General features: G+C 41.4%; 1 protein-coding gene and 1 long non-coding RNA gene across 2 annotated transcripts in view; both read left to right on the top strand.

Annotated features, from left to right (window-relative positions):
• Positions 1–6,666: 6,666 nt before the first annotated feature.
• LOC128491276 (potassium voltage-gated channel subfamily A member 2-like) lies at positions 6,667–9,453 on the top strand. The gene has a single exon (XM_053463567.1). The coding sequence runs from the start codon at positions 7,324–7,326 to the stop codon at positions 9,166–9,168; it is 1,845 nt and encodes a 614-aa protein (XP_053319542.1). The 5' UTR covers positions 6,667–7,323; the 3' UTR covers positions 9,169–9,453.
• Positions 9,454–9,638: 185 nt separating this feature from the next.
• LOC128491283 (uncharacterized) overlaps positions 9,639–26,326 on the top strand; it is a 38,122-nt gene continuing 21,434 nt past the window's right edge. The window contains exon 1 of the long non-coding RNA XR_008354028.1: positions 9,639–10,450. This is a non-coding gene — a long non-coding RNA (uncharacterized LOC128491283). The remainder of the gene's footprint in view (positions 10,451–26,326) is intronic.

The following is a 26,326-nucleotide window of genomic DNA, read 5'->3' as shown; positions in this document are numbered from 1 at the left end:
TAAACACACTAATCTAGAGGGCTGGTAATCGAATCGTATTTTTGGAGCTTTTGGGTAAAATATGGAATTTTCCCAGATGTATAAATTGTCTGATGTCTCCCTCGCACAGACACAAGACTACCTACCATTTGCTGCTTTTATCACAACTTTGTCAGGTCCTCTGGAAAAAAAGGGATGCAAACTTCCTACTTTGCATATTGAAAAGCAGCACCATGTAAAGTAGGAATGCTTTGTTTATACACTTCTGTATATTATGGAATTCTCTATTAAAAGCAATGTGCCTAACTACCGGTATATTAAGCCATTAAATAAAGTGAGTTTATAAAGACACTGAGACATTCAAAGGTTCTGTTTTAAAAACTATTTTACAAACTTAAGAAATTCATTTTTTCATTTGTCAATCAATGTTACACTTGTCAATCATTAGGCATAGCTAGGATCTCCCCAGGGTAGGCTACCCTACTACTCTTCTGCAAGAATAGTTTCCTTCAAAGGCAGGCTGGCTATGTATAGGATGGGGCTGGCTATGTATAGGATGGGGCTAGCTGCATTCAGGTGTAGCTTTTAGTAAGCTAATAAACAAGAAGAGGTTTGAGCTAACTTGTACTCCTTCTCATATGGCAAGCCTGGCATATAGAGTAGAGATTTCTACTGGCAAGTAGAGATTTCAGCTGTGATAAACGAGTCAGTCAAGCACCAATTAGGATGCTCAGATAAATAAGAGGTTATTAAATTGCCGGACCGTCGATGATGAGACAGTCCTGGCACTTTAAGGCCAGCATCCGCGTGTGGCCGGACATAACTTGCCACTGGAGCAGCTGATTGGGAGAGTGCGTGGTGCTGTTGGCTAAGCGGCCCGCCAGGCGTTTGTGTTGTGTTCTGCCAGTGTTCCAGTCCAGGCCTGGGATATTATACGGGAGTCAGCTGTGTGACCCTGAGATCCAGGATCAAACCCCGGTATGAAGAACAGCAGGACAACTTCTGCTGCATATGCTACTATTTCATTGAACATGCTGATGCATATCACAAAATAAGGGTTTCCTTTTAAGATCACCCCTGCAAACTTTGATACTTTAGGCGTTGCAGACCTTGCTTAGTCAGAGCATTTCTGGTTTAGGTTAACTTCTCCTGGAGTGTCCGGGCAAAACCTGGAGAGTTCCTAGGTACGCTCAGGGCATTCAATAAGCACAAGTCCGTACTTGCAGAGCATATAATTAAATACGCCATGCTGTTTATCATCAAGGAGACTGGCCGCTAGCAAATGATTATTTTCTACTCTGTATATTCCGTTAAATTCCCAGTACAGGCCCGATACACACATTTTGTTAAGGGACTGGACAAGCTTGTAGCGTCTCTATGGAAACTAGCATTGTCCTCCTCCTGTGGTGATGTTAGAGCAGTCGGCCTGCTTCAAACACCCATGATTTTCTGTATTGTTGTTGAGTCATCTACATGCTCACAAATCAGATGATCTGTTCCGTCTTTAACCCCTTAAGGACAATGGGCGGTCCCTAAACCCATTGAAAATAATGCAGTTGGAGCCCGTACATGTACGGGCTTTGTCACAAAGGGGTTAACATCTTTTTTTGTGTGATGCACAGAAGGTGGTAGGCAATACAAAAGCTGGAGTGAAGAGGGAATACTGGTTATAAAAAAACATTTGGATAAAAAAAAAAATGGGATCAATAAAACGATCCATGATCTAGATTTTAGAGATTGGCTGATCTTTGTCTAGCACGCATTCACTCAAGAACATTAAAAGGAGTAGATTAATTTGCTAAGAAGGAGAGTTGGATGAGGTTGGAAAAAGCATCAAGCTTTGGGAATTTGGGACCCACTGGTCATTTTACCCAAAGATCATATTCTATCACACAACCCTCCTGTTTTAGTGTAAGAAAAATCTTCAATACATAGAGATGTCATCTAGATAGTCTTACTGCTTTTACTCAAGATTGATTTCAAAACATACTTCCTACCACCGTTTCTCCAAAATGTTCCTTCTTAAAGAAAGAGCTGTTTAAGACCCAAATCCTCCTGATCCTCTTTACTTCCTGATGTCCTGATAAGAAAAGTTATCAACAGGTCACAGTCACAAAAATAGTCACAATGAGGTCCACCTGACCTGAAAAATAGTCCACAGATAATCATTTTTATCTTGATGATTCATTTTTCAGAAGATATTTAATTTTGTTGTGTTGCTGACTACCACCTTTGAAGTACTCCTCTGCATTATAGGGGAATAAAACTCAATTAAATAAAATAGTTCTATGTCGAAGCAATCCCTTATGCTGCAGGGAGCACTATAGGTCATGGGCGTCCAACCTGCGGCCCTCCAGCTGCTGCAGCACTTCATCTCCCATTCTCCTCTGCCAGCCCCTTGGCTTAAAGAGCATTATGGGAGATGTAGTCCTGCAGCAGCTGGAGGGCCGCAGGTTCGTCCCTGCTGTAGGTGGTGGTCACCAACACGTACCTCTTAACAGACCATAAGCTCACAAGACCAGGGTCCTCTTTTACCTCTATACCATTGTGTCTTAGCATTTATTAATTATTTTATTATTTAAAATTGTTATTATTATTATTTTTTAATTATTTATTATTATTTATAAAAGTTATTGTTATTGTCAGTTTTGTATATTGCCAATTTTATTGTTATTGTTAGTTTTTACTTTCCTCTATTGGAATAGTGCTATAGAGAGGCACACAGTTGTATATAAAAAAAATCCCAATTTCACTTTAAAACTGATTTATTATTAAGGGATATAATACATTGTGGATTCTAAAACTCACAATGATATATTTTACTCACAAAAGTCATTCATTATTTTTGTAGGGATTAGCTCCTGGTGGGATGAGGGTACTTCTACAGATGTTTCCTGTGCTTTATCAAGGACTACACATTAATCCTTGCAAGCACAAATGATGCACGTGTGATTACCATCCGGAACCCTGGCAGGGTTAAGAAAACGTATGGAGAAACCGTGTACTGTACTTTCATATTTGTGCAAATAATAGTAAATACTATTTCTGAAAAACAAGGAGAACAGTAAATATCGGCCAACAGAAATAGAAAATAAGCAAACCGCATTTCCAAGAATAAATATTTAGCAATTTATTTCTCAGTTGTTTTAAGATTATTACTTTGATACAGCAAATCAGACAAACTACCCTCCTTAAGGACAATGGGTTGTGCTTAAACCCATTAAAAACAATGCATTGTGAGCGCGTACATTTACGGTCTTTGTCATGAAGGGGCTACATTTGTAATGATTATGTAGAATGGCAGTTGCAGCCTTACAGAAATCATTATAGAACATGTACAATCAAGCCGTTTTGAGAATAGAAAAACAATTGTATAGAATAGTTGCTGGTTTTCTTGACACAAAGGCTAAAATCCCTTGTACACGATCTCCAAGGAATTGTGGTTATTACTGAATCTATCAAAATGTGGTTTTGATGAGTATATTTATACTAGCATTATGTGCCTCATTAATTACCTCCTCTCTCTCTCTCTCTTTGTTTTTCTCTACCTTCTTTCCTCTTTTTCCCTTTTTCTTCTCTCTCTTTATCCTTGTCTTTTTATCCCCATCTTTCTTCTATATCAGCCTTTGTCTTCCCCCCTTCTCTTCTGTCTCTCCCTCCCTATTTCCATGCACAGCTCGTTCCTTGGAGCTCTCCTGCTCCGTGTGGGAGGTGGTGGAGCTAGATTGGGGATGCAGGGATAGCCCCAATAAATAGCAAGGATTAGGCTGAAGCAGGGCTAAGAATGGGCAAAGCCAAACACTCCCTGTTGCTGTTTCCCTTGAGGACTGACGTTCAAATACTATTGAGGTAGTATTAAGGAATTCTTCTCCTAAATACTTGATTTTTTAATATTTAGCGCTCTTATCTATTGCCTATTCAATATGTTTCTTAACAGTGAAATTGTATACCTTGGTAACCATACTAAGGGGAGGGTTGGCAGGGCCAGTCAACTGACCCAGTAATAAAGCAGCACAAAACATAATCACGGTTAACGCACAATATTCAGTCCTGCCTAAAACACATTGACAGAAACAGATTTTAAAACAGATAAAAGGGACTAAAATCTATCAGTCAGATCAGCCCGGGGCAATTGCCCCCTTGCTAGCCTTCCTCTGGATCAGACTTTGGTGACTTGGTACATTTTATTACCACCACTGGCTCACGGGTAGCAGTAATAAAACCTTTTCTCTGGTCTATATTTGAACCTGGAAATGTCTTAAAATAGCGCAGTGTTAATTTAATGTGAATGAGAATACATGGGTGAGAGGTGTCTTTACAAAGTGTGGGGTTGCATCATAAATGACCTTTGTGCTGTGCGCTGGGTTGTCTCCTAACCTGAAGAAATAAATACTAAATTCATAATTCTGCCACATAAGAAAATAAAAACCTTGTCAAGTAACATAAACATACAACATTTTTACCATGGGTAGGGGGGGCAACAGTACTATCCACTACAAACCAGTACTGTTATTGGTCTCAGTAATAACGGCAATCAAAAGTACCCTGATAAATACCACAAGCCACTCAACACTGGGTTGGGTCGTAACTAAGGCTTTTGGCTCCTGGAAAGGCCTGAAGGTCCCAGAAGCACAGGAAAAGTGCTGCCCTTTTTCCCAATGGAAGTTACGGCCCTAGGGTGACCCCCCCTAAACCTTACACATGATCAGCATGTGTGTGTGCAGGAAAAGAAGGTGATAATCCGGCCTACGTGTCATATTATGACTCTCAAGCACCCCCTACACACTCTAACCCCATCTATCAGGTAGATATACCATGACCCATGCTAGGCCATGTCCGCCTGAGCGGCTCCAGGGGTTCCTCTTGAATCTGAAAGTCCTCAAATTCCCTACATTAAACAGCTTAAAACTGTTTTAAGAAGCAAAGTTCATGTCATTCTTTCCCGTATAATAATATCCAAGAGGTTCTGTAAAACAGGAGCACTTTAAACACTTTCAAGGTTCCTGGCACGTTAATTTATATAAAAGAGAAAATGTTTAATGTCAAGTTAACGGCCCTATCCAGAAAAAAAGCTAACCTACTATTTTTTTCACAATAACTTTTTTTTTTTTACAACAATCATTCTTCTCTCAACAATCGTAAGAAGCTCTGACACAATTATGTCCCTATGGCTCCCCAAATATTATAACGCAATTAACGACATTCATGGAATTACTTTTCATTTTCATGCCAAAAATGTTGGCTATAAGCTATAGAAACATAGAAGCCATTTGGCCCATCTAGTCTGCCCCGATGTAAAGACTCAGACCTTAATCAGTCCTTGGTCTCGCCTTACATTCAGGATAGCTTTATGCCTATCCCATCCATATTGGAATCCCCTCCCTGTATTAACCTCTGCAACTTCTGCTGTGAGGCTGTTCCACTTATCTACTACCCTTGGTACGTATGGAATAATGGAAACGTTCAACGGTGACCTCTTTCCATTGACTAAAACGCATCTATCCCTTCCAACCTCTCGTGAGGACCTCTTAGCTCAATAGGTGACGGAGTCCCTGCTGCTTAATCTCCTTATATGGTAACACCACCGAGGACTGTATAATCTGGTTTATGGGACGTCTGGCACCCCTCTGGTTTAAACAAAAAAATAAAGCCCGCTTTAGATAGAAATTTTTAAACAGCACGACATTGAAGGCTAGGAGACGGCACAGGTGACTCTGGATCAGCGAAGAGGTATTTTTTTTTTCATTTTCTGGATTTTATATGCCCGATTAATAAACAGCACTGTATAATCCCATGGTAATTGAAAACCTAGCTCAGGGAAACTCTGTTTCCCACGCTGATTTTAAACATTCTACGGCAATGACATCTGTTTAGCTTTTTTTTTTTTTTTTTTTTTTTCTTCCTTTAAACACGCGGCAAACCTCTCTAACCTACGAATCAATTCTTTCCACGGCAGAAAACCAGCTAATGTATGACACTGGGCAGGCATTGTGTGCAGGAGAACGGTTCTGCAAAAAGACCTACACAATTATTTATCTTACCCTGAATTACATGTGATTTAATTAGTCTGGCTCAGTACGTTCCCATAAACCGTTAACCCGTTGCCTGCCTACTTTCATACAGGGTTAACCCTTTTGTTCGACAATTCTCGCTGCACAAACACACAGAAATCTCATCTGGCACGAAAAGGCTTAACGGGCGATACTAGCTTAAGCACCAGATGTCGTTATTTGTGCATTCACTAACCATTGTTTTTAATTGGTATCCGAGTATCTCTTATGTATTTATTTTCCATGCATGCAAAAGCGCCAACACAGGAAAATAATAATAATAATAAAATAATAACAATAACAATAATAATAAAAAAAATATATATATATTAAATTGTGTTGGGAGGTGACAGACGCCAACCTTAATAATTTTAACACCTTGAACATTAACCAATCCATAAAAAAAAAACCCTAGCAGACTTGTTGATCAAACGTTGTCTTTTTGTTATTGATTGCGGAATTTGTTTTTTGGGGGGCATGTAATAAAAGCATGCGCAAAAAAATAAAAAAAAAAAGACAAAGAACAGATCAAGTGTCTTTGTTCAACTCCATTAGCTCTGTTATATAAAAAGGCGCCTCGTGGCTGACGGTCGACATCCTTATACAATGCCGTATCCTATTATTCTTTGCCTAAGCATCTGAATCTCCAAACTTAGACACACCATTTGAATACTTTGCATTGCTACAGAAACAGCAGTGAAATACAAAACCCCTTCGCACCGAAAAGGCAGCTTTAACTCCTCCCAAGCTGGGAGACGCTGAAAGCTTAAAATAACATCCACACAAATTCTGCACATAGTCTCCAACATATATCATCCGTGTCCCCTGGTACCTGCCACACATCCGCAGTCAGAAGGACATGGGACTCCCATTTAGCTCGCGGCGTATTAGCCTTTCGGGTTAGTTAATAAAGAGCTGGCAGAGACACGGGGAGTAGAAATACAGTCGACAGAGGAAAAAAAGAACAGATTGCATGCTGAAGAGGCAGGCATCTGCTTCAAAGAGATGCCTGGTAACTATGGATGAGGAGAAAAAGCATCTTTGACGTCAGGAATAATGATTGGTCTCTCATCCGGGTTCCCTGTGCTAGAGTTATTTGTGTACACAGAGATTTGCACTGGTCCTACTTTGTGAGGAGTTCTTCGTCTATTCGTACATTTTGGAGACGCTCCAGTTCAGCTTCTTACAATTATCTACCACCCTTTCTCCCTCTCCTCGTTATCTCTCGGAGGGAAGGAGGATTTGTGACATTCTGCAGAATGATTGGGGCTGATGAATATTTCATGGTTCTGGAATGGAGATTGCTTTGGTGAGTTTGGAAAACGGAGGAGTCCCAGCTGTAGCTGGCAGTGGGGAGGATGGGGGCTCTGCTATGGCAATCAGCACAACAAGCAGGAGAAATCTGCTTCAGATCCCTAGAGCTCCATCTTGGCTGAACGATTATAGCCAAGAAAAAGACGACGGTAAGGAAAGCTGCCAGCAACCACCTCAACCTCAGCAGCAATATCAGCCACCGGGGACCAGCCAAGTAGGAGGTGGAGGAGGAGAAGGTGGAGGAGTTGTGGGCGATCACTTGCAAAGCAGCAACATGATCAAGAGCCATACTGGCAGCAACATTAAGGACTGTGGAATTGAGACAGTAATCCGACTGGATGAAGAAGAACCCCATACCCACCAACCCCACTCGGAGGAAGACGAGGACCCCCACTTTGACCTGGGTATCATGGACCATGAAACCAACCAGAGAGTGATTATCAACATTGCTGGTCTGAGGTTCGAAACACAACTATCCACCCTCAACCAATTTCCAGACACTTTGTTGGGAGACCCTGAAAAGAGAATGAGGTTTTTTGACCCCCTAAGGAATGAATACTTTTTCGATCGTAATAGGCCCAGCTTTGATGGCATTTTATATTTTTACCAGTCTGGGGGCAAGATCCGTCGCCCGGTCAACGTTTCCATTGATGTATTTGCAGATGAAATCCGTTTTTATGAGCTGGGTGAGGAAGCAATGGAAAGGTTCCGGGAAGATGAAGGTTTTCTCAAGGATGAGGAGAAACCCCTTCCTCGAAATGAGTTTCAACGTCAGGTATGGCTAATATTTGAGTACCCAGAAAGTTCAAGCTCTGCCAGAGGCATAGCCATAGTCTCCGTGCTCGTAATACTTATTTCCATCATTACCTTCTGCTTGGAGACCCTGCCTGAATTTAGGGATGAGAATGAGCTTCCTCCAGCACTGTCCAAGGTTCTGAACAACACCCAGCAATCTGCTCCCCTCAGTGGCCTCACAGATCCCTTCTTCATCATTGAGACTACCTGTGTCATCTGGTTCACATTTGAACTGCTAGTCAGGTTTTTTGCATGCCCAAGCAAGTCTCACTTTTCTAAGAACATCATGAACATAATTGACATCGTGGCCATTATCCCCTATTTCATCACACTAGGGACTGAGCTGGCCGAACAACAAACTAACAATGGACAGCAGGCCATGTCTTTGGCCATCCTCCGAGTCATCCGCTTGGTACGAGTTTTCAGAATATTTAAACTTTCGAGGCATTCTAAAGGACTCCAGATACTGGGACAGACGTTAAAAGCCAGCATGAGGGAGTTGGGTTTGTTGATATTTTTTCTCTTCATTGGAGTTATTCTTTTTTCCAGTGCAGTGTATTTTGCCGAAGCAGATGACCCAGAATCTCATTTTTCTAGTATCCCCGATGCTTTCTGGTGGGCCGTAGTAACCATGACTACTGTGGGCTACGGGGACATGAGACCAGTGACGGTTGGAGGTAAAATTGTGGGTTCCTTGTGCGCCATCGCCGGTGTGCTGACCATTGCTTTGCCAGTTCCTGTCATTGTCTCTAACTTTAACTACTTCTATCACAGAGAAACTGATCATGATGAGCAGGTGATTCTCAAGGAGGAACCGAGCAGCGGACAGGGCAGCTGTGCTGGTGATCTTAAGAGAAGTCCTAGCAAATCCTCATTCAACAAGTCTGTAGTGCACTTGGAGAACCTTGAGGGTATCAATAACGGGACTGGGTCATTAGAAAAGACTAATCTTAAAGCAAAGAGCAACATGGACCTCAGAAAGTCCCTGTATGCTCTGTGTCTGGATACCAACAGAGAAACAGATCTGTAGGATCAGCTTCAACCCCCCCCACCCCTCAAACAAGCATAAAACGGCTTAATAACTCAACACGGAATTGTAAATGTAACAATAGGGAATTTTGTACTCTCTAAGTAGCAGTTGAACAGTATTTGCTGTTGAAACGCATTTTATACGTTTTACAGTATTGCGAAACACGCGTACATTTTATAACGGGTTAATGTCCTTGAGTGAGATTTTTTTTTTTGGTTCTCTATTATAATAAAGATAGTTTATTTTTAAAAGTTGGTTACAAAATGTAGCTAGGGCCAGAGCAGAACTCTTAAATGCATTTGTAAAATGAACACATTTTTTTTTCAAAGATTACAACTTCCGTCAGACTCCTGCAGAGTATATAATATTTTGTTGGAAATTGCATTTAATTTTGTACTGTTACGTACCTATATAAATATATATATATATATGTATTTTTTGGAGTGTCCAAGATTGGCACGCTTAAGATGAACAAATATTCAAATTTACATTTGTGAACAAAGTTATGGTGAATTATAGTTCTGTGCTGTGAATTTGGTGCTCTTGAACCTAGCAGGAAACAACATTTTTTTTTCTGAGAAAATATTGTATGCTTATATATGTGAGCCTTAATTTATTATTGTAGATATGTCGGTTTACATACAATTTTATTACATTTTATTTTGAGCCCTTCTCTTTTAGTATCCAAAGGCATTTTTTTTACTATCAAATAATGAGGCAACCAGTGGTAATTAGTGATTTTTACGGGTTCAGGGACAACACATTCCAAATTTATAGCGAAAAACCAAACTTTTTATCAGAACACATGTAGCAGTGGTATAAAGCCCTATGTATATTCAGGTCTCTTTTTTTAAAGTTAACGTTTCAGCTCAATATCACACATCGGAAGGATTTTGTAACAAATGGCTGTGTTACATTAATCTAAAGGGGAAAAACCCGAAATTTCAGTTCAATTTTCTTCTGCAAAATCATCTTATGGTTAATGTGAAAAGGTCGGAAGAGACTTTTCTAGTGTTTGTCAAATCTCCGTCTCTGTGAAGACCTGCTTTATGTGATCATCACAAGAGGTTTCCTGGAGTTAAAAGGATATATAAAAAGACTCAAATTGGATTAATGATCTACAGTAACCCAGGAGCACTGTGTTGAACTCCGGGGTCTACATGCCCATCGATGTACCCCTGAAGGATCTTTTATCTATTCACATTATATCTGCAAGCCAAGGACATGAAGACAAAGGAAGAGTGAAGACGCTGACCAGAGGAACCTTGTTCTCAGCAGAAAGGTTGGTCTTTAAATTTTACATTTATATATGATGTATGACAGGTGTTGTCAGTGTGGGACATTGATAGCTTAAGTCTAAGGCTGGACTTCCTTGCTATCCTGTTCATCTATAGTTTGTTTTCTGTTCTTTGGAAGGACATTGACATTGGTCCAATTGCCTTCTTGCCTGGTTTGAGTTTGGTTCACTGGTAACATAATTTGTAGTACCACCATTGGCCACAGGGGGTGTGTTGGTAGAAATAGACAACAAACTACTAGACAGCATTTATTTTGTGTTGGATCCTTTTTGTGCTTACTCACGTATCCTGTTCTACGAGACAGAGAAATTCTGCATTGATCCTTTGCCTCTTTTTGACAAAGATTGTCTGCTTGTGTAAAATCACCTCTAAATTGATTACATTGGTGTTCTACAGGTTTATTCCCTAGTAACTGACGCACAGTAGATTGGAGACATTAACCACAGGGATTTCAGTTATTCACACCTAAACTAAGTGTATGTTTTGAGTGGCAAGACAAGATGTAATGTGGAGGCATAACATTTGGATACTGTAGTTATTTTAATCACTTCCCCCCCCCCCCCAGGGTTAATCCAGCAACATATGGGATGTGTGTGATGTATTTATCTGGCAAACTGTATTAGCAACATGGGGCTCTATCTGTAACGTGTGGCAAGCACTGTAATGGTAATTCCCATGAAATCGCTGTGGAAAGGCCTATTAATTATTCATCTGTGGGAAACACTGCAATTAATGTCACAATGATTTGAGAAATAGGGCACAATCCAAATAATGTGAACTGTATGTACCTAAAATAGGCCTGGGAAGCCTACTATCATATATCTGTTTTTTTTATGAGTACTCCAAACATGATCAGCAAAATAAAAACTGATGGGCATTGTAAACTGGAATGTATTCAAGCCAAGGTGAATAGGTCTAGGCCTAGGAAGGCACAATGTAAATACTGAAAACCTCATACAGATACAGAGATATAAGATTTATGCATCTTATGGATGTGAACTCTCTGGGTGAAGCCCTGCTTCCCTGGGCCTCCTGACCAGTTTCTTCTGTTTTCTGGGCAGAAGAGAAGAGTTTGGCCATGCCAACTCCCCTATCCACTTCCTTCCACTCCACTCCACTCCCTGTAAAAGCTGTCTGGGGTTAAACACATGCTGTCCCGTCACAAAGCCACTCCAGCAGAAGATAGTTCCAGGTAGCCTTCCCTGGGGAGTTCCCAGGTATACATAGAGAGAGAGGGGGGTACTTTTAGTGGGCCAGCATGTTTATAAATGAGACGTAGTCATCTAGCCTTTAGGCGAAGGTGATACTTTTTATAGGGCCTTCAGGACCACTGACGTCTCTTCTTTATGATTATGTGGCTCTACATCTCTTTCTTGGCTGGCCCAATAAAAGGTATCACCTTTGACTAAACACTCCATCTTCTCTCGGACCAATATGGCTATTTCCATTTTACCTTCAGCTTCAGGATTATATCTTCTTCTATAATATCACGGTATAACTTACATTCCCTTATCACATTTATATAGAACGAAAACGTGATGTTGGAATATGATTTTAAGCCAAACATGACCTTGTTCTAAGGTATTGATGTTTAGATTTTAGATCCCAAAGATGGTCATTAAAGTGCAGCTTCTGAGATCAAGAACAGGTATTTTATTCTCTCTTCTAGTAAAGACTAGCGGCTCTTTAATAAGCAGAACACTCCTTAAGCACTTTCTAAATGTAAACACATGCGATCGTATTTATGTCTGCTACAGATAAGCTTAGAGAGGAACGATTTGATAGCCTGTGAAATAATTCATTATAAGCAAAGATGGGGGAAAGAGTACTTCAATGGGTTAGCACACTAACGGTGACACTGAGATAGAATTGGCTTGACAGCTTCCTATGACCACTGGCCAACTGTGTTATCTCATGTGACACAATTTGATTGCAACCCTCTACGTCAGCTACTCCCTGTGGCAAAAAGGAAGAAAAAAGACAAACATATGTACTTGAAATCATATTAGCTCCTACAAAAAAAAATAACATATATATATATATATAATATTTCAAAATTTAGTCTTATCTGAATTCATTTGGGCCATGTTAGTTACTAAAACACGTAACATTCTTTCTTATTTTATTTTATTCTTTATAATAAAATAGTTATTTTAGCAACTATCAACATTGCTAAATTAATTTCATTAAAAAAATGTCCTCCTTTAACCCCTTAATGACAAAGCCCGTACATGTATGGGCTCAAAATGCATTGTTTTCAATGGGTTTAGGGACCGCCCATTGTCCTTAAGGGGTTAATGAAATTATTCACAATAAAATGCAAGCTGCATGTCCAATTGCAATAATAAAAAAATCCCCCCAAAAAATTATTTTGGGGGGCTTCACACTTTCCACAACGCAACGGTTACATGGAAAGAAAATGTCAGACGGATGTTAATCGCTAATCTTTGCGATGGTATAAACACCATCTGAATCACTGCCTTTGGCACGATGTATGGGATGTGTTGAATAACAGAAGGGGGACATGGATTCTTTCTGAAGCGTGTTTGTCCTAAATCCTTAAAAATGATGGTGGAATAGTTAAAAAAAAAAAATAAAATACGGAAAGATTTCAGTATCGCATGTGGTGCTCAGCGACAGATGTTGCCTGTGACGTCGCCGATGAAGGGTGGGAGAGGAGAATATTTAGGGGTTACGCACGTGGTCTTTTGCTCTGCATACGTTAGCATAGCGTAACCCCGAAGGAATTGAGATGGCAGAACGAATTAGCGAAATCAATTATTTTTAACTCATTAGTTAGCGTCAATAAAAGGCTACACGTATTAGACGGTGATTCACTCGACATAAGAACGTGATTAGTGTTTAACTATCTTTTGATTCCTTGGCAACAAGTAAATAAAATCAATGCAGAATATACATTTATATATATATATTTAATCATATGCATTAAAGGAGCGTGCGATTAAGCATTACATTTGTATATCGCTGGAGTCTGAGTAACTGTACCTATTTTCCTGCAATACTGTAGTGGAGGATTTCTCAAGTCTCCCTTGATACAAGTGGGACATTATTTAAAATATAATTATTTGCCCATCATTAGACACATTAAAGGCATTTAGCATCGAATCAATTTTGATGAGCGCTCAAATAATCAATATTTTAAAAAGCACTTTTTAGTTTCACAAAATGTGCCAGGAACGTACTTTACCGCACTGGTTTGGCGAGAGATGTACTATAAGCAGCGTTTTATGGTTTTGTATAGTTACCCAGAAAAGTACATCTCCCGACACTTATTTCTGTGTTTTTAAGTGTGGTTCGAGGCATGGCTATGGGGCAGGGTTTTTTTTTATTTTTTCCTTAAAGTGTGAAGATCGGTGATGAGTGCTCCAGTGTTATAGGGCCACAGTGGAAACCAGATCCCCAATCTTCTTCTTCTTCACTTCCGAGCCAAAGCCTAAAGCAGGGCCGGATCTCCTAGAACCACCCATGGGACTCACTAAAGTCTTCAAAGGGTGGCAGGAAAAAGTCATGGCCTACCCCCCCCCCAGCAAAAATACTGGACAATGTGAATCCATGTAGACAATCAATTACAAACATGCTTTGCTGTAAAAAGAAAAAAACAGTGAAAAAGGTGCTTGTGCCAACAGCGGCATGGGTAGCCCCCATATTCCCCAGTCTACGTCTTAGGGATCTGACAACCCCTTCCTTCAGTCCTCAGCCAGAAGCACGTAGGTGGGCTAGATCTTCTTCTGTGGGGAAGGACCACTGGAGTCAAAGTCTGTGAAAGGCGGGAAGCCCTAAGGCTGCCAGACCTCCGTCACCCCCCCCAAAAAAACAAATCTCCGGGAGATCTGGTTCTACTGTGACCTTTTATGGTGACTAAAAAAAAGTGTAACTAAAAAAAAAAAACTGTGCCAATGAAGACCCCAGCCTATTAGGCTAGGCGTCTAAAAAAAATAAAAGTGCATGAAATGACCGGAAGCGCTTTATGCAAGTGCACTCGAAATAAAATACTGTGCCCTAGACCTTGGTTCAACCAAAAAACCACCCTGAGGCTCCAAGAACTTTCGACTTTAAGGCCAGAGGGGTAAGCTTTCCCCATAAACAATATTGTGCCACAACAGACCCAAGACCCAAAATGTCTTAATTATATAATTCAATGCAGCCAACAAGTCTTTAAAAAACGTAAAAAACAGCAACGCAAGCTAAACAAAAGAGACTTTACGGTAAATCGGAGAATACGATTTGCACACAAAGACACAAGTTTGGCGCTTTTTTATTCCTTCCTCATGGTTAAACGGGCTCCTCGTTTGCTATTACCTGTTGTTTTAGACACAGCCTTTGAGCTCAGCTCATTATTCTTACTTCTGTGACCACAGATAACGGTTAAACCACTTTAACTACAAATTCTCTCACTTTAACCCCTTAAGGACAATGGGCGGTCCCTAAACCCATTGAAAACAATGCATTTTGTCATTAAGGGGTTAAAATCTTGTTATTTCTCCTTAATGCTACCACTGCCTGCTTGCCTGTAGATTATGCTTTAACCATAAAAAACTTCATTTCTCAAATGATTTTTTTTTTTTTAAGATCATCTTTTTCACCATTGGTCAGATGCTTTCATAAGATTCTAGACAACGAGTATAAAAATAACTAGTGACATGATCCCCGTACATAACATAATCACACTTAATGATGTAATGGAACGACAAAATGTTTAACATTATTGTATAAACGACAGAGCCGACGCATCACTCATTTTTTGCCCGTCCCGTCAATCACGGCTGATTTCATCAACAATGCAATCAAATGCATTAAGGATAAAAATACGCTATCATGGTCACAACGATATTTATGCTAAAATGGCGAAATGAATACATTTAACTGTGGGGGGGTTTCCGTGATTCTGCAAAATAGAGTAAAAAATATATATCTGAATGCATCTGGCAGATTACAAAATTCGGGCTATTTTCTTTTATTTTCGTATTTGCTGTACAGAAGGCAGGGAATATTTGTTAATCCTCTTTCTGCATTCAACTGTTAAAACACTTATTCTTCTAAATGATCTGGTACAGCTTTTTGCATGGTCTCCCATGGCAACCAAGTTAAATAGAGGAGAGCTATTTTTTGCATGTGAGAGTTGCTAATATGGAAATACATCATTTTGTTCTAAGCAAGCATTCCGTTGCCACTGTCCCTTAAAGAGACACTCTAGCCGTTATACGCCCTTTAACTTGGCATTTTGTGACGTCACCGAGTAGAAAGGCAGCGCACTCGCTCTAACACTATGCACACACACTAACACTATGTAGTGTTATATATATATAGTACAGGCAACATTTGGGGTATAAACTGTTTTATTTCAGGGTACTGAACTTGAAACGATAAAGAATTTTCACTCTGACATACAATTGTCCTGGACTAAATATAACAACTTTATTTAACCCCTTAACGACAATTTGCATGCCTAAAACGAAAGGAAAATCTGAGGGTGTCGAGTCGATACAGGGAATATAAACATTTCATTTGGTGCTGCCGGGTAGAACCTCTGTGTATATTACATTTTTTGCTAGTTTTTTTTTACTCGTAGCCGTGTTCCCTTCGCTAAGCCTTGTTTAGAATTCAAGTTTCTGAGCAACATTATTTTTGCACAAACTTTCAGAAATAATTTACGCAGAGGCATGCCTGAAGGTGTCAGTGTATTTTAAAGTTCCTCCGGAAAATAAGATTCTTCCTGCTCAAGATGGTATCCATTCTACTGTAAACAACTGTGTCGCCTTCTAGTCTATTCAGTACATCTGCTTTTATCTTTTTTATCTTTTTTTTTAGTGAATCATAGCTTTTTGGGCAAAGTATTGCATGGTCCGAGAACAGCAGCGCATCTTCAGGCGTAAAAAAGAGGAGCCAAATATTTTCTCTACAAAACATCCATTAAAAATGAAATTCTCTGGGATTCCCAGTCCCTTCTGAAAGACTTTCATCACCAAAAAGTTCCCCATTACCTAGCTTTAATAGCCATGCTGCAAAACCCTTTTCTTCTGCATCCGTTCCCATGTTCTCAGTTAATTTTTTTTATCGTTTATACCCCAAATGTTGCTTGTGAAAGTTTTGATATGTAAGAATTATCATCCCGTCCACTGTGTCTGCTGTTCTGCAGGCTTTATTGCATTTTAAACAGCTTTTAACAGTTGAAACTCTGTTGCCTTGTCTAATTTTGCTGTTACTTTAGCTTTAAAAAGCAGTTAAAGCCCTTAACGAGATCTTCCGTTTTAACTCCTTAATGACAAAGCCCGTAGATGTACGGGCTCAAAATGTATTGTTTTCAATGGGTTTAGGGACCGTCCATTGTCCTTAAGGGGTTAAAAACAATATAATAACATACCGCGTTACTCAGTTAGTTATCCAAGTCTGTCTTTTTATATATATATATATATTTATATAGTGTTAGTGTCAGTGGGTGTGCATTAGTGTATGTTGATGGATTTCAAGAGAATTGCTTGGAGCCAAGATGTAAATTCCTTGTACAAAGGCAAAAACTGTTTCCATGATCTTACAAATCGCCTAACATGTTTTCTCCGTTAGCACAGACTTAATCATAGGCCTCATTGTTGGATATTGTGTGGATGTATATAAGAGTGTGGCGTTAGCGTGCGTGAGTGTATAATGTTGTGTGCGTTACTGTATGGCATTAGCATGAATGTGTATATCCACGTATACAGTAGTGTTAGAGTGTGTGTAGAGATGTATGAGGTTAGCATGTCTTTGCATGAGTGTATGGTGTTAGTATGGGTGTTACAGTTTTTGTGAGCATATGATGTTAGCATGTGTATGTCTGTTACTGTATGGTGTTAGAGTGTGTAAATGTATGTTAGTGTATGGTGTTAGCCTAAGTGTGTGTTAGTTTTTGGTGTTAGCATATATGTGTGGGTGGCTGTCAGTGTATGAAGTTATCGTAAGTTTGCGTGTCGGCCTATGATGTTGAAGTGTCAAAGGTTAGGTGTGTCTGCGAGAGGAAGAAGAGGAGCAGGAGAAAGAATGTGTATGTATGTATGTAAGTGTAGAGTGTTAGAGTGAGTGGTTGTTCGATTGAGTTTGCGTGTTAGTATATATGCACGTTAGTTATGGGGGGCCTTGAAGAAACACTGCATCCAGGGGCCACTAACCCTATCTTCGCCCCTGTGTGGGAGGCAGAGTGATGGGCGGAGCAATTGGTGTCCAAATGGGTTGGACATGGGAGGGGCAAGGGGGCCCAGGCTTTAAACCTATGCTGGGCCCCAAGATTTCTGATGGCGGTCCTGAGTGTATCCACCATTGTGAAATTACATTGGTGCACTTTAAAGTAAAAGCAGTCTTACAAATATGTATTAATTTATTTAGCTGAAATGTGTGTTTTTGCTTCAGTTGCTGTAAAGCATGTGTGAATCCGATTACACCCACAATGCTCATATTGTGTGCACTGTACTGTAAAAAACAGGCATTCTCTGCAAAGGAATGCAAATTTATTTTTATATGGATTGTTTTAGAGGAATACTGGTCTTTAGCCATGAATGTCACAGGCATCATGGGGCCCCTGCAACCTCCCTGTCCAGTGGGCATACCTGGGAACGTTATGGATCCAGCTACGCGGAGCCCCACTTGCGGGTTCCGTGCAAAAAGTCCCTCTGATGTTATGAGTGGTCCAGCTGACATCGTTGGGCGCTCTCTCTGACATTGCGGAACACACCGTTGTTTAAGGGGTAAATGTGTGGGAAGTTGGGCATGTCACAACGCCACTCCTGCGACCCAGAGCTTTCTGGTGGCCGTCTGGAGACCCGGAGAAGCAGCGCAAAACCTGGAGAGTTCCCAGGTATGCCGGTGGGAACCCAAAAAAACAGCACCGCCAAACCCTTGCTCCCTTCAGTGCTCCATTCCCGGCAGCTTACCTCCAGCCGCCAGAATACTTTGATTTTGATCAGTTTCTTAAAGTGCAGTTGAGGCTGTAGATGCGTATGCCGGCTCACAGGTCATCCAAAAATCGCTTGACCCTGTGCATTGGTGTATTTGTTTCCCCTGCACCTATTTCTATTAATCAAGCCTGTTAGAAGGCACTTTAAAGACAAATTTAATAATAAAAAATGCAAACTATCCTGGAGGCTGGAATTAAGGGAAAGGAGGGTCGGTAGGATTCATGGGCGAAAGACGAGGAGGTACGAAAGCTATGAAAGATAGGTATGAAAAGGTACAAAAGGTATGAAAGATAATTGCCGGGGGTATGTATATACCGTATTGGCTCGAATATAGGCCGCACTTTTTCCCCCCACTTTAAGTCTTTAAAGTGGGGGTGCGGCCTATATTCGGGGTCTAGCGCCCGACGCCCGGGACATGCAGTCCCGGGCGCCGGGCAGGCAGCGGGGTTAGGATACAGATCCCCCGCAGCGGTGCAGGGGACCTGCATCCTACTCCCCGATATGCTCAGACAGCCTCCCCTGCCAGCACTTCCCACGGGGGGGTGCCGGCACGGGAGGTTGTCTAAGCGCATCGTGCGGACCGGGGGACATCTACGCAATACGCGTATGCAACTTCCGGTACCGGCACCAGAAGTTGCATACGCGTATTGCGTAGATGTCCCCCGCTGGCCCCGCAAGACACCCGGGAGTCTGCTCCGGTAAGTCGAGGAGGGGGGGCAGAGGAGGACAGTGGCAGCGTATCTCGGGGGGGGAGGAGGAGGACAGTTGTAGCATATCTCGGGGGGGAGGAGGACAGTGGTAGCATATCTCGGGGAGGGAGGACAGTGGCAGCGTATCTCGGGGAGGGAGGACAGTGGCAGCATATCTCGGGGGGGGACAGAGTGGCAGCATGTTTTTTTTGGTGCTTTTTTAAAGAAAAAAACTTTTTCTTTAAAAAAGCACCAAACTTTTAGGGTGCTGCCTATATACGGGGGCGGCCTATATCCGAGCCAATACGGTATATTAGATATGGTAGACCAATCTGTATTAAGTACGTGCTTTGGATCTCCATATTAGCAGCACCTTGGTTTCTAAAATATGTCAGCCTATTGCGATCTGGTACTAAGGAGCTGTTGCATCAATTAAACAGAACCGGTTACGTCTGCTAACACATGTTCATATGTACAAAGAAATAATTAGACTTCATGTTCATATCAGGAGCATAATATAAATTAGCTGATCGTGGAGTTTCCTAAGCAAGCCAGGGCTGGACCTGACTGGTGGTAAGTATATTACCTGCCGCCAGATGTATTTGAATATATTTGAGGTTTCTCAACAGCTTTCAACCCATGAGCTTTCAATAAGACTTATTTACTGAACGTCTCTAATGTTTATCGACAGTCGTACTTAAAACGTGTCTAATCCTCCTCGCCATTCCTGCGGCACCAGACGTTTCACATGTCATATTTGGTTAGAAAAAAACAGAAGACAAACAAACTACATTCTGCATACCTAATCTTAAAATGACGTTATTTTGGCTAAGCTGTGATTATACACACAAGCAAACATATTAGACATATAGGCCAATTATGTGCCTATCTGCTAAAAACAGATCGAAATTCTTCCAGTGCAAACTCTGGCAGCCAGCTGTTTCTAAATTTGGGAAAGGGACATGAAAATAAGGACATAACAGATATGCCATTTTCTTAATCATATTTAGTTTTATGATCCTTTTAATCGTATGTGCTCGTTGCTATAAACATTGTCTTTGCAATAACAAACACGAACAAGCAATAGCCACCTGCCTTTCTCTTGGAAAAATCAGCGTTATAGTGTTGGCTTTTAATAGTACGTAATGGTTTTTTCACTGGAGAACGACTTGTAATTGACCTGTAATGAGATAAAATGTTCCATATCCCCAAACTTACCTAGGAAATATGAAAGGCAAAGCATGGAGTACACTGTATAAGTTACCCAACATTACTAAGTTGTGACCAGGGGGGTGCTGGCACTAACACACACTCTCACACTAACACACATACTTACTCACCATTCGCTCTAACACAAACTTTCTCCACCATACACTCCAACACACTCACACTAAAATACTAACACTTTATTTTCACACCTTTTTTTTTTTAAAAAAGGTTGCGAACAACTCAAAAGAGGAGAGACAGCTGCTTAACAGCCCTCTGTACAGCATGTCCCTGCTTAGGAACACTTTTGCTATTACGGAGACAAAAATCAACATATCAGTCTGATCCTACCCACACAGGCAGTCTAAATCAAAATGTGAGGAAAATTTTTTCTGCACAAATAATCCAACAACACCAGACATACATTTCGGCCTTCATGTTACTGGGATGTGGTTAGTGTTCCTTTTCTGGCACAAGTGAGCAATGAGGTCCATGTCTAGCCTAACCTTTACACTTGGGGGCTAATGATTCCCTCATGCAGTTTTTTGCGGGTAGAGTCAGACCGAGTGAACTAAAACTTGAAATGTTCATGAGACCCCTCTAGGCCCAAGTGAGCAAGGTGGGTTTCAATAGATTCCCAAAGGGTGACATGATGTACAATAAAAAAAGGTTGAGAACAATTCAACCCATGACAGTCACACCAGTTACACCACCCCACTGCACTCTCACCTCAGCAAGTGGGCTAGTGTAAGTCACACTGGTCCTGTTTGGTCAGTCTTACTCCATAGCCCACTGGGTTAGCCTAACCCTAGCTAAGTCAGTAAGGAGAACTGTTCAACTCAATTGCAAACTTACATTTAAGTGTACATCTCCACTAATTAATGTTTGGGTTCCTCCATTGAATGGGGAACTCTCTACTGAAATCAGCCTGTGTGCATAGTTATTGGTCTATACATCCAATAAATACCTGAAAACTGTCATCTGTAGGAACATGTTTGTACTTCACAGGTACCACACGTGTATCGTGCCTTCCGTGTTTTAAGACTACCAATGGCTGCATCCTTTTTATTTTGAATTTGAAGCAGCTCCCTCAAAGAACATAGAAATGATGACCCTCGTAATACATATTTCCCATCCTTATTTTCAACAATGTCCAAGTCCACTGTCCTGCTTAAACATCGATGGGGGGCATGATCTAATTGGAGGGATCTTCTAATCTTCCCTGGCCCACCTAGGGAGCTTTAAAATCAACACAGATCTCTACTGAAGCCCTCAACTGGCAAATTGAGATGTTCTCTTTGGGTATTGTGGGTGGCTCTGCACCTGACCACATCCCTTCCTCGGTCCAGCAATGCCCCTGACCCCTATAGATGTCCCAATTTAGACATCGAAAATGTTGGAGTGTGTGTATAATAATATAACTTATTTAAGGCAGGGGTCTTTTGATCCCCTCTATAGTCTATCCTGCTTTGTTTTTCGCAATAGATAAATGAAATTATGTTAGCATACTAATAGAATCAAGCATGCTAATAGAATCAAATCAGTTTCCATGGTATTACATAAAGAGATATCAAAATTAAGAAAAAGAAAGATTGTATCATGTACCTAATTCAATCATTCCAAATAGATTTTTTTGTCAATTTCTACGCCAAATCCTAGTGGAAAAAAAAAAATACGTAATATGACCAAAGGATTGTAGTCAGTTTAGTATAACAATGAAATGTCAAATGTAACAATCAAAATGGAATCTGGGAAGGATTAAGAATGTAATTGCTTCCTTTGAAAGGCCAAATTAAATTCTTAACTGTATATTTTCAGGCTTGATTCACTGTTTCATGTTAAGTTCAATTATACGGTCTCTGGTAAATATGCCTCATTATTAAATTTAGTTGGGGGCACGGGGTTTGAAATGCAGAAATTTAAATTGACCTTAGCACACAGCTCATGTTTTGAAGAGCTTACAAGATAACCTACGCCCTGTAGTAAAACATTTATTAGCAAATGTATAACACTTTATAACATTTAATTAAAATACAAAACACAGTTCTCATGGAATCTAGACTTGATAGGAGCTGTACCGTTGGCCAGACAGATATAGAAAAACAGACCTTAACCAGTCCTTGGTCTTGTCTTAGATTCAGGATAGCTTTATGTATATCCCATTCCCTCACTGTATTAGAAAACTGGTACAAAAGCAGAAGAGGGACCTGCTCTTGTGAGCTTGCAACCTACTTGGTGGTTGACGGGGAGGTAAAACAGTAGAGAGGACAGCTTGGATGGGGATGAGTTGGTAGGGTCTGGATCTGTAGAGGTTGTTGGTTGTTGGCTTGATTAGGAAGCTGGCTGACTGTTAGGAAGAAAGGTTGTACATTTTTCAAAAACAGGTGAGTTTTCAGAGAGCTTTTAACATTGGCATGCGATAGAGAAAGTCTGACAGAACGGGATAGAAAATTCAAGAGAAGGGTACAGCACATGTGAAGTCTTGAATACCAGAGTGGGAAGAGGCAATGATAGTAAAAGAGACACAGTTTATAAGAGGAACAAACAGGGAGATTAGGGGTGTCTTAGTATGTAGGGGATGCAGCGTTGGTAAGGGAAGGGTAAGAAGGTTGAATTTGATTCTGGATTGTATGGGGAGACAATGAAGGGATTGGCACAGTGGAGCAGCAGATGAGGAATGGCGACAGAGAAATATTATTCTAGCTACAGTGTTGAGGACAGACACTCTAGCAATGAAAGGGGAGAGAGGGGGAGACAATTTAGTAGGGAGTTGCAATAATCAAGACGGGATATCACAAGAAAGATTCATATTTTGGTTCATTCTTGTGTGAGGAATGGCCGAGAGATGTTTTTCAGGTGAAGGTGGTAGGGTTTGGTGAGGGACTGGATGTGAGGGATCAAGGAGAGAGCAGGGTCAAGTGTGACACCAAGGCAGAGAACTTAGTCAGTTGGTTAGATAGTAGAGTTATCAACAGTAATGTAGATGCCTGGTATTGTGGACAGAGAGGATGGCGGGATTACCATAAACTCAGACTTTGAGATATTAAGCTTCCATCCATGATGCAATTCCAGAAAGACAGTCAGTGAAGCGAGTTAAAAGAGAGGGTGAAAGGTCAGGAGAGGAAATGTAGGTAAGGGTATTGGAAGCCAAATGAAGATATGAGTTGTCCAAGGGAAGATGTGTACATGGAGTAGAGGACCAAGATCTGAGCCCTGAGGGGCAGCAACAGATAGTGGTAGGGGAGATGAGCAAGTTCCAGCGAAAGAGAAACTAAATGTGCGGTAAAAAAGGTAGGATTTGAGCCAGGAAAGAGCTGTGTCATGGATGCCATGAGAGTGAAGGGTTTGTAGAAGACTGCAAAGAGGTCCAAGCGTATCTAAATTGTTCTATCTCCTCTCTTCTTTCCTTCAAGTGAGACATATTGAGATCCCTTAATCAGGGCATGCACTTCTTATTCTGTATTGAGTGTGCGTTTTTCACCTGTTAGTTGTACTGAATGATGCTCTGGGTTCTGATTAAATCAACATATTTATTATAGTTGTAAGCTTGGACACTTTAGTTGCTTCACTGTGCCTCCTAGCTCTCTGGATCACTGTCTTCCTGGGGCATCCCTGCACTTTTTGTTGTCTGACCCTGAACGAACTTATTTGAAGATTTTGGGCCACTGTGTAAAAGCCCGTTCATGCAGTTTAAAAGTAATTCCTCATAATGCCCCTGATGTTCCTCTTTTCTAGAAGCTCAGAATGTTGGCTATGAGTGTATTACGGTGTTCTACAATGCACAATAATGCGTATAGAAACACCAGAAAATTTATTTATGAATGTAAGTATTTCAATAAGACACATTATTACGCTATATGCTTTAATTACAGTGGGGAAAGTCACATAAAAAGACATGGTACCAATCAGGGCTGGACTGGGAATAACCAGGGGTCCTGCCCCTTTAAGGCTGGTGGCTGCCTAATGACATAAGCGTGGCATATGGCTGGATAAGTTACGTTTTTATGCTCAAGTAGAGTGCTCATGTAGGGTAGGGTATATCTAACCAGTAGCCGCGTATTGAGCAATGTTGGGCAATGGCCCACTGGGCATTTGCCAGGTGTGCCAGATGGTGACGCCAGGCCTAAGAGCCATTCCTGTAACCACACCTTCGAAAGACACCTGAACTGCCATTTGAAATGCTGGGAGGTATGCAAAGTACCATGAAATGGGCTTAAAAAATTATAAAAATAAAATCAAATACCGGTAATTTTAAAAAAAAAGTGCTCTACTCAGGGGCGTAACTAGAAGCCTCAGGGCCCCGGTGCGAGACCCCTGTTAAGGGCCCCCCCAACCCAATCTACCCTCCTCTCACACCATCTACCCCCTCTCCCCCCTTCTCAGGCTATCTACCCTATCCCTACCCCCTTCTATCTACATTTTTTTTTGTTTTTATTTCCTTTTATTCGCCAACCTGACCCCCCCCCAAGTTATGCAAATCTGCCCCAGGCTTGCCACTCTGCCCCCTGATATGCCTTTTAACCCCCTATATACCTCTCTGCCTCCAGAAATGCCTTATACCCCTATACGCCACTCTGGTTAAAAGGCATATAATGGGACAGAGTGGCATATAAGGGGGCATAAGGCATTTCTGGAGGCAGAGTGGCATATAGAGGGTTAAAAGGCATTTATAGAGACAGAGTTGTATATAGGGGTTAAAAGGCATATCATGGGGCACTCTGCCTCCAGAAAAGCCTTATGCCCCCCTATATGCCACTCTGCCTCCCTGATATGCTTTATACCCTCCTATATGCCACTCTGCCCCATGATATGCCTTTTGACCCCCTATATGTCACTCTGCATCCAGAAATGCCTTATACCCCTTATGCCTTATATTAAAAGGCATATCATGGGACAGAGTGGCATATAGGGGGGTATAAGGCATTTCTGGAGGCAGAGTGGCATATAGGGGGACACACTTACATACACACACATGCCGATTTTTTTGTTTTTAACAAATACAAAAAAATATTATACAGTTTGTACAAAAAATACATTAGTTTACTGACCTTCTACTTCTCTTTACTTCCGTCCTCTGGTAGCTGCACACGGCTCTCTTCTCTATCCTGACAGGATGTCACTGACACGACATCCGGTGCTCCAGCGAGGGGGCGGAGCTTCCACCTCACGCTGCTCCCATCACTCTGCGGCCATCAGATTGCTGGGAATGTAATCTAAACAGCCGCTGGGTGCTGATGCCGCCGGCCGGAGCTACTTTAACAATTTTTTTTAATGTAATATGGCAAGCTGGACATATAAAGTTAAAAAAAAAGTATTAAAGCAGAACCGGCCGGCGGCATCAGCACGCATCGGCCGTTTAGATTACATTCCCAGCAATCTGATGGCCGCAGAGTGATGGGAGCAGCGTGAGGGCTGAAAGGTCCGTGCGAGGGGGCGGAGCTTTCACCCTTCACGCTGCTCCCATCACTAGGCGGCCATCGCACACGGCTGCTGGGTGTTGATCCGGCCGGCGCTACTTTAATACATTTTTAAAGTTTAATATGGCAAGCCGGACCAGCTTGCCATATTAAATAAAAAAAACAAGTATTATAGTAGCGCCGGCCGGCCGCATCAGCACCCAGCGGCCGCTTAGATTAGATTTCGGGCAGCCTGGGGGGCAATTGTCCCCCTGCCCAGCCCGCCCCTGGCGCCGGAGGCGGCTCCCAATCCCGCTCCGCTGGCCGAATCTACGGGCCCACCGGGAAATTTCCTGGTATCCTGGTGGGCCAGGCCGGCCCTGCTTGGGCCCCCTTGAGTGGGAGAACTCCAAGGCCCGGTCGCAGTCGCGACCCCGGTAGTTCCGCCACTGGCTCTACTGCTTTAAATGCAAAAGATTGTACTGTTTCTGACTCTGTGTACATGTTTAGTATTATAAAAATATCCAATTATAAATAGAGTAGAAATCCTTATCCCAGACAAAATAGTGTATTATTGTCGATGCTCTACAGGGTGCAAACCGCTAACGTAGTCTGACATGTAG

Source organism: Spea bombifrons, chromosome 4 (genome assembly GCF_027358695.1).
Source record: "Spea bombifrons isolate aSpeBom1 chromosome 4, aSpeBom1.2.pri, whole genome shotgun sequence".
NCBI lineage: Eukaryota > Metazoa > Chordata > Amphibia > Anura > Pelobatidae > Spea > Spea bombifrons.
This window is presented reverse-complemented; position numbering and strand designations above follow the sequence as displayed.